At 52.0% G+C, this 8,814-nt stretch overlaps 1 protein-coding gene across 1 annotated transcript in view; it reads left to right on the forward strand.

The window, feature by feature from the left end:
- SLC5A9 (solute carrier family 5 (sodium/sugar cotransporter), member 9) overlaps window positions 1–8,538 on the forward strand; it is a 21,194-nt gene extending 12,656 nt beyond the window's left edge. Inside the window, exons 11-13 of the mRNA XM_010834433.1 lie at window positions 1,548–1,763; window positions 4,655–4,814; window positions 5,378–8,538. Of these exons, the coding sequence (XP_010832735.1) occupies window positions 1,548–1,763; window positions 4,655–4,814; window positions 5,378–5,586 (585 nt within the window). The 3' untranslated portion in view covers window positions 5,587–8,538. The remainder of the gene's footprint in view (window positions 1–1,547; window positions 1,764–4,654; window positions 4,815–5,377) is intronic.
- The last annotated feature ends 276 nt before the right edge of the window (window positions 8,539–8,814 follow it).

An 8,814-nucleotide genomic window follows, 5' to 3' on the forward strand; every position in this document is an offset into this window, starting at 1 on the left:
CTGTCCATGGGATTCTCCAGGCAAGAATACTGGAGTGGGTTGCCATTTCCTCCTCCAATGCATGAAAGTGAAAAGTCAAAGTGAACTCGATCAGTTGTGTCCGACTCCTAGCGACCCCATGGACTGCAGCCCACCAGGCTCCTCTGTCCATGGGATTCTCCAGGCAAGAACATGAGTGGGTTGCCATTTCCTCCTCCAATGCATTAAAGTGAAAAGTCAAAAGTGAACTCACTCAGTTGTGTCCGACTCCTAGCGACCCCATGGACTGCAGCCTACCAGGCTCCTCCGTCCATGGGATTTGCCAGGCAAGAGTACTGGAGTGGGGTGCCATTGCCTTCTCTAACACTGTAAGGTTCTAAATGTCAGCAAATTTATAGCAAAGAGGATGATGAAACAAAGTGTGAGCTTACAGGGGTGCATGTGTGCCATTCATGGAGCTGCACTGAAATCTAACAGGTCCTGGGAGGTACCGGGAGGGTGACCTTGGTCACTCCCTGGGATAGCCTGGAAAAGAGAGCCCCAAATCCATTGGCTGTACCTTGGGGGAGGTAAGAAACGTAGCAGACATGACTGCCCAGGACCATGTGAGAGCCCAGGGTCATCAGGAAGGAGACCACAGAGCCCCCCGCCCTCAGTGGGGTAGCTAAGCCAGGCCTCTGCTGGGTCTGCTGTTTGCAGAGCTCAAGGCCCCCTGCTGATAACCAGCATGCACACTGGGACTCTGTTGAGTTCTGGAGGTTTCTATTCATTCCAGAATTTTTGAAACTGGGCCAGCATCTCATATTGTGCAAATAAAAGCCTTCTAACCCTTATACCTGGGAAACAGGTGTAGGTTAGGGCCCAACAGTGCTACAGAGAAGATATGAAATTGAGCTTTTCTTTAAAGAAGGAAGTGCTCTGATTCTGATTTATTATGACAGGAATTTGGGGAGGAAGATCCTGGTTTTCCCCACTGATTACAAAGATTGCATTCTAGTTGAACATTAAACATCTATCCTTAGTACTTAGTAATTTGCTTATCGCTGCTCGTGAGTGAGGTCGAGTCACTGCTTTGGTCATTGTTCCACCGTGGAGCCTGGCCTGTCTGGTTCTGGAGCCCATGTCCTTTCCAGTGTATCACTCTGCCCGCTTTAGGATAAGACAGCACCTCAGCATTCATGGGAGAAGGCAATGGCACCCCACTCCAGTACTCTTGCCTGGCAAATCCCATGGACGGAGAAGCCTGGTAGGCTGCAGTCCATGGGGTCGCTAGGAGTCGGACACTACTGAGCGACTTTACTTTCACTTTTCACTTTCATGCATTGGAGAAGGAAATGGCAACCCACTCCAGTGTTCTTGCCTGGAGAATCCCAGGGATGGGGGAGCCTGGTGGGCTGCCGTCTGTGGGGTCACACAGAGTCGGACATGACTGAAATGACTTAGCAGCAATAGCAGCATTCATGGGGAACTCACTCAGGCAGGCTTGCACACACTGTGACAATCTGTGGCTTTTAGCTTCTGAGGCTCTCCCACCTGGATCCCACCCCTGGTGTGCCCTCTCTCTGCAGGGAGCCTTCTGGGGCCTCCTGTTTGGCCTGGTGGTGGGGCTTCTTCGCATGATCCTGGAGTTCTGCTACCCAGCCCCAGCCTGCGGGGAGGAGGACCGCAGGCCGGCCGTGCTCAAGGACTTCCACTACCTCTACTTCGCACTCCTCCTCTGTGGGCTCACCGCCATCGTCATCGTCGCTGTCAGCCTCTGCACAGCTCCCATCCCTGAGGAAAAGGCAAGTGGAGTGCTTGGAGTGAGGCCCCCATGCTCCCCTTCCCCAGTGCCTAGAATTCCACCATTGACTTTCACTCTACTGGGTTGCGGTCACAGATGTCTTAGGGATGGTGAGCTCCTTGTGCTGTTAATTTCCAAGTGAAAAGTGATTCATTCAATTGGAAAATTATTCAGTGGGCACCTACTCTGGGCCAGGCCCTGTCCTGGGCTTACAAAGATGAACGGTCCCTGCCAGCCACTGTCCATGGGAAGTGGGGGGCAGGGGGAAGAGGAAAAGGAAGACCTCAACACCGTCAACAGTTACTCTACCAGGAGAAAGCACAGAGGACCAAGCTCAGAGGGAGCAGTCGAGAGTAGGAGAGGCAGGCGCCCCTGGGGGAGGGGAAGGGTGGTCTGACAAGGCCACTTTGAGTTGGACCTTGAAGAAACCAGTCTATGAAAAAATAAACAATCTAGCAAAGAGCTCAGCTTGAAACCCTCACAGCTCCCATGCTGATGGATTTACCAGTCCCCAGACATGGACAGGGAGGCCTGGCATGCTGTGATTCATGGGGTCGCAAAGAGTTGGACACGACTGAGCGGCTGGACTGAACTGAGACAGGGATGCTCTGTCTTTTGAAACTTTGTTTTCTTTAGAGCAAAAGGGCATTAGTTCGCTCAGGCTGCCATAACAAAGTACAACATACTGAGTGGCTTCAACGATAGAAATTATTTTCCTGCAGGTCTGCAGGCCAGAAGTCAAGGTGTCAGCAGGGTTATTTCCTCCAGGGCCTCTCTCCTTGGCTCATAGATGGCCATCTTCCCTCTGTCTTCATGTGGGCTTTTACCTATGTCTGCCTGCGTCCTAATCTCCTTTCTAAGGACACAAGTCACGTTGGATTGGAGTTCACTCATCAGACTTCATTTAACCTTAATCACTTCTTTAAAGAGGAGCTTCCCAGGCGGTGTTAGTGGTAAACAATCCACCTGCCAGTGCAAGAGACCTGAGAGATGTGGGTTCAACCCCTGGGTTGGAAAACTCCCCCGAAGGAGGGCATGGCAACCCACTCCAGTAATCTTGCCTGGAGAATCCCATGGACAGAGGAGCCTGGTGGGCTACCATCCATGGGGTCACAAAGAGTCAGACACAATTGAAAGGACTTAGCACACACCGCTTTAAAGAACCTCTCTCCAAATACAGTTACACTGTGAAGTAGGGGGTGATTAAGACTTCAGCATGTGAATTTGGCGGGAACAGTATTCTGCCCGTAACAGAGCCCATGCCAAAAGTTGGTCCCTGATACACTGGGTGGAAATAATAACACTCCTTACCTTTAGAGTTGGCAAAACAATCTAGACCTTTGGTGTAATGAAATCCTACAAACAAGCAGCATCTTCACAGATGAGCCGAGAGGTTGACTTCCCCAGGGGACTCACTCCAGAAATGATCTCCGCCCACTCCTTGATCCTGCAGCTTCCCCACTGTCTGCTGTCTCATTCCGCACCAAAATCCTTCCCAATGAAAAATCTCCTCCCTGGCTCCTGGTCTCCTCCAGATACAGTTGTCTCCCTCTCTGAGCCTCAGCAGAAAACTGTGAAGAATGGTCTCCATCCCCAGCCTCCGCTTCCCTCTCATCTACTTCCCATCCCACTGCCGTCTGGCTGGCGTCCCACTGCCCTCTGGCGTCGCTCATGCCAAGATGCCCAACAACCTTGTAACTAAAAATCAATGGCCACTTCCCCATCCTCACCTTAAGTGGATTCTGAGAAGAACCAGATATCACTGCCAACATGCTGCATCCTGGAGACCTCTTTTCTGCTCATTGTATTTTTTTCCTGCCAGCTGACTGCCCCTCTGCCATCGTCATGGGGTTTTCTTCCTGCTCCTTAAATATTGTTGTTCCTTGTGTGAGCCGTCATTTCCTCTCTCCCCCGCCTGCTTACTCAGTTGTCATAGCCTGCAGAGCTCACTCCTTAACCTTGACACTGCCCCCTCCCGTGACGTCTGGCTGCTCCTTTTTTCTTGTTTCACTTGCACAGCCGGCTCTAGGCTGAATCCCATCAGTTCACTCCAGGAGATCTTTCTAAAGCTAGAACTCAACCTCTTTGCTCTGCCTCTGTCTTCCGTGACTCTCCACTGCCGGCCAGTTTCATTTACCGTCAGCTCCTCCATCTGACCACATAAGTTGCTACGTGGGGCATGAAGAAAAGTTACATGGATCAAAATAGCCTGGAGTTAAAACTTCCCTTAGGGTCCTCCCCACCATTCTATGCAAAACAAAGAACTCTCTCACTTGAAGGGAAAAAAAAAAAAGGACATTAAGGTTGATTACGCCCAGCTCCCAGCTGATTCAGCCTCTGGCCGATCTCCAGAATTTCTTGCCCCAGCCGTTTAAGAGATAACTACTCCGAACAACCTTGGAAAAGAACAGGCCCCCTTAAGACAGTAGATTTCCATATATATGCCTATATACACTTACTCTTTTCTTGGGTTAGCGCAGCAGCTCACTAATCTGACTACTGCCCCTTTTCACCTCATTAAGGTGATCTGTTCCTGTAAAGTGCCGGTCTATTTCCGAACCTCGCCTTCTCTAACTCCCTTACCCTACAGGGCACCTGTCTGCCTGTCCCCAGTCTTGCCTCTCCCTGTCTGTGAGCTCTGGGAGGTCAGGGGCCCAACCTGATCTGCTGAGATTTTGGCCCCCCGAAGGAGGCCTGCGTGGAGCAGGTGCAAGGAGTTCAGGTTTTCAAAGGGCGGGTGAGTCAGGTCTCAGAGCCCGACCTCCTCCAGCCGCGAGCTCCTTCTTGTTCTCCACAAGGCTCTGCCGGCCTCCCAGGAACAGGGTCCTCTCTTCTTACAGTCCGACTGCCCTCCAAAGGCACCTGAGCTGAGACTGTTTGCTTTCCCTCCAGCTGGCTCGTCTGACTTGGTGGACGCGGCATCACCCCCTCTCTGAGCTGGAGAAGGAGCCCCCTGAGAGTACAGCGGGGACAGCGGAGGTGGCCTCTGGGGAGGGCCCCACAGGGGCCAGAGGAGCAGAAGACCCCGGCCAGGGCCAGGAGGAGCCTGGAGGTAGGCTGAGGGCATATGGAGTGGAGCGGAGCGATGGAGACAGACACCAAGTCATGGGTCCTCAAAGACCCCATTTGGGAGTTCACTGGGGATGGGGTCTCTAAGGGAATCCTCAAAATATCACCCTTCCTCTTCCCAGATGACTACTGATATTAAACGAGTAAGGCAGATGGGAGCCAAAATATTGCCCTCATTACTGTGAAAGTGCAGGTGTAGGATCTGGTTTATACCACAGGGCAGTGTGCTTCCTAATGCTGAGCCACTGGGTCCTCGGTCGCTCTGAACTGGGAGGAGCTCCATTACCCTCACCCCCAACACCCCCGCCCCTGGAGATGAATCCGCTATACAACAGTTTGGGGTTTCAGCATGAGGCCCTAGCTCAGCACTCCGCCTGCGGCTTGCACCAGGGCTAAGCTGACCTGCCTCTGCCCCTTCTGTGCGCCTCGCTCCTTTCCTGGGTTTCTCACCATCTCTCCCCCAGCCCTGCTCTCTCATCATCTCCTTTCTCCCACCTGTGCTCTGCTGCTCCCCTGCCTCCCTCCCCTCTGACTCCTGTCCCTCAGCCCCACGCAGGTCCTGGGGACAGTGGCTGTGGCGGTGGCTCTGCGGACTCTCGGGAGCCCCGGAGCAAGCGCTGAGCCCTGTCGAGAAGGCTGCCCTGGAACAGAAACTGACCAGCATCGCGGAGGAGCCGCTCTGGAGGAGCGTCTGCAACATTAACGCTGTGCTGCTGCTGGCCGTCAATGTCTTCCTCTGGGGCTATTTTGCATGACTCCGCAGGCCTGGCTTCGGCCCAGGCAGGTTCAGCACTTCCATTTGGCCCAGGCAGGTTCAGCACTGCCAGGCTTGGCCGGCTGCAGACAGGCTTTCCTCCAGCCTCGCTGTCCACACAGAACCCTGAGATTGAGACTGCAGGGGGCCCTGACAAGTACCTCGGCCAGGCTGCACACTGAGGAGAGGACCCAGGAGGCCCAGAGAGGGCGCTTGGTCTGCTCAGGACACACAGCAGGCCTTGCACTGGGTCTCGGGCTCCAGCTCTCTCCACCTCAGAACCTTTCACTCCTACCTCAGAAACAGTTTTCCCTCCTCTGGTGAGTCTGTTCAGGAGCTTTTACTCTACATGTGTCATGAGTGGCAAGAAAGTTGCAAAAATCCTCCCGTGTCTTTGCTCGCCCTTATTCTTTCCTTGTCCACCATCTCCCCCCTTTACCCTCTGTCTCCCAATCCCCGCTCATCCATTTCCAGCTGGAACCTCCCCAGGGCTTTATACTCTCATTGGCAGCTCTGCAGTGGTGGCTGTCAGACTGGAAGGAGGGACAGATCAGGTGGAGGGTAAGCAAGGTGGCAGCTGGCATTGGGGCAGGGAGCTCTTCTTGGTACACTCAGATCTCCCAGCTTCCTACTCTCACATCCAAACATGCACCAAGTCTCCAGCCCTTGAGGGACTTGGAGGCCAGCTGGAGAGAAAGGGCTTGTTGGAGACAAGAGAGATGAAGACCGGCTGCTTGGTGCTATGAGTAAGCCTGGCAGAGGGGCAGCGAAGACTACCTAGGAGCCCCTGCAGCTGTGCCTCTGCCCTCTCCCTCTGCCTGCCAGGCATCCAGCTACCCTGGAAAAAACCACGACCTTGCCTGGATGTCCCTCCTCCAGGAAGCTGCCTGATGCCCACAAATGGATCAAAGTCCCATTCCTGCTCCCACACCCGCTGGACCTGCTTCTGTGACAGTGCTGATCACAGGACTGTGAGATTTGGCTCCCAGACCAGACAGCACTCCAAGGGGCAGGGTCCAAGTGACTTTGTACCCAGAAAGTAACAGGCGTTGCATTAGTAACAGTAAACGTTGGATGGTAATTCTACAAAGTCCTGCCTGGGTGGGGAGCTGGGGGTGGCGAAGAATCTATTTCAGTTGGAGTTTACACTGAGTCTCAGATGTCTAGAATGAAACCACGGCCCTGTCCCATTGCCAGAGACACCCATGAGAATGTCCCTTCCTTCTTTTGTCTTTGTCCAGGCTGTCCCTACTCTCATGGGATACATTTTAATGCTGACTTTGATCATCACTTTATGTTAATCACTCATCATAATTGAATACAAATAAAATTATTGTTTTGAGGGCTTCAATACATCTGTGTGTATGAATACCTCTTGTAGCTGCTGCCTCTACATTTCTGTGCCCCTCAACCTTTTCCCATTCTGTGTCACCTCCCATGTCTATGCTATCCTTACTGATCATCAGGACCCTTTCTGGGCACTCAGCTGTTTCCCCCAATTTCCCTCAAACCGTCTACATAAGGCATTTATGTGCAACCGATTATACTGAAGGTTTGGGGAGGGGAAGAGCTGTAAGCTACAGAAGCACAATTTAAAATTAAATATTGAACATCTCCATTTCTCAGAGCTCTTCAGCCTGCTCTGAGGACTTCCCATGGGTCTCGCCAAGTCCAGCCTCCTACTACTCGCTGTGGTCCCCAGCTCCCTCTCCCAGCAGCTTCTCTCATGTATCCCTCTCCTCTTTTCTCTTTCAAGGACCTCTTCCTCAGTTCCCCCTGCCTTTGTTATACTGAGTCTCATCTGAACTCCAGATCTATAGAGAAATAGATTCACGAGCACACTGTTAACCATGGTCAGACAGCAGGAAGGGTGGTTCATTCAACTTCTCTACCCTCTGTGCCTGGTTAATTCCTACTCATTGCTCACATCTCAACATGAAAGTCATGTCCTTCCAAAGGGAAGTTATATCATCCCAGGCACCATCTCAACTTGGCCACCTGCATCCCAGAGCAGGTGAGTCCCCAGTATCCAGCATGTAGTCTCATGGTTCCAACTTTACCTTTAAAGAAAGTGTCAGAGTAACATATTTGCATAATTTCTACATTTACACTTATCTCATCCCCTAGATTGTAAAGTCCCCATCACCTAGGAAGTTCCCTGGTCCATGTTAGGTGTTAAAAAAAATGTAAGTAAAACAATGAATGGATGAGTGAAAGAGCATCCTTCCCAGAGGAAATCAAATATTCAAAATAGAGGTGGGGAAACTCATGACATAATTAGGAAAGGGAAAGTAGTTTAAAATGTCTGGACTGGAGGGAAAACTGGGCAGGACCGCCGCTACTCCACATGGCTTCTCTGTGCTGCAAGCAAGCCAAAGGCCCCCTTCCTTCTTGTATCTGAGACTCTTCACCAGGGCTCACAGGTGTGGCCAGAGCCAAGCTGCATCATCTCTGCCCCCACATGGCCCTTGGCCTGGTGCATTTGTGCAGGATGCCCACACATCTAGGAGTAGCAGCCCCACAATGTTGGGGAATGGCTGGGGAGGTAAGGGGGGTTAGTCCCGGGAGGAGGAGTCCTGCTGAACTTGGGACTTCATCATACCTGGATTATTGCACCAGTCAGAATGCTGTTATCTCTTCTCAGTCTCTCCTCCTCTGATTCACCCTGTGCATGATGGTGAGAGTGACCTTTGTAAAATGCAAATCTTGAGTCATTTACCTGCTTAAGATTCTTTGCAGACAGTGTTTCCTAGCCTGGCATGAGGCCTTACCAAAACTGCCAGAAATAGTCCCAGAGTTCAGTGCTTGGGCCCCTTTCTCTACCCCAGCCAAAGAGAGTAGAGACTTGGAAGCCTGACCTTCTGAACCAAATCCCAGCTATGCCACTTGCCAACTGTAAGATACTGGGATAGCCGCTAATCTCTGTCTTCATTTCCAGTCTACAAAATGCAGATAGTAATTGCAGATACTTCATTGAGTTTTTCGGAGAAGGCAATGGCACCCCACTCCAGTACTCTTGCCTGGAAAATCCCATAGGCGGAGGAGCTTGGTAGGCTGCAGTCCATGGGGTCGCGAAGAGTTGGACACGACTGAGTGACTTCACTTTCACTTTTCATTTTCATGCATTGGAGAAGGAAATGGCAACCCACTCCAGTGTTCTTGCCTGGAGGATCCCAGGGACGGGGGAGCCTGGTGAGCTGCCGTCTATGGGGTCGCACAGAATTGGACA

Source organism: Bison bison, unplaced genomic scaffold (assembly GCF_000754665.1).
Source record: "Bison bison bison isolate TAMUID 2011002044 unplaced genomic scaffold, Bison_UMD1.0 scf7180017864033, whole genome shotgun sequence".
NCBI lineage: Eukaryota > Metazoa > Chordata > Mammalia > Artiodactyla > Bovidae > Bison > Bison bison.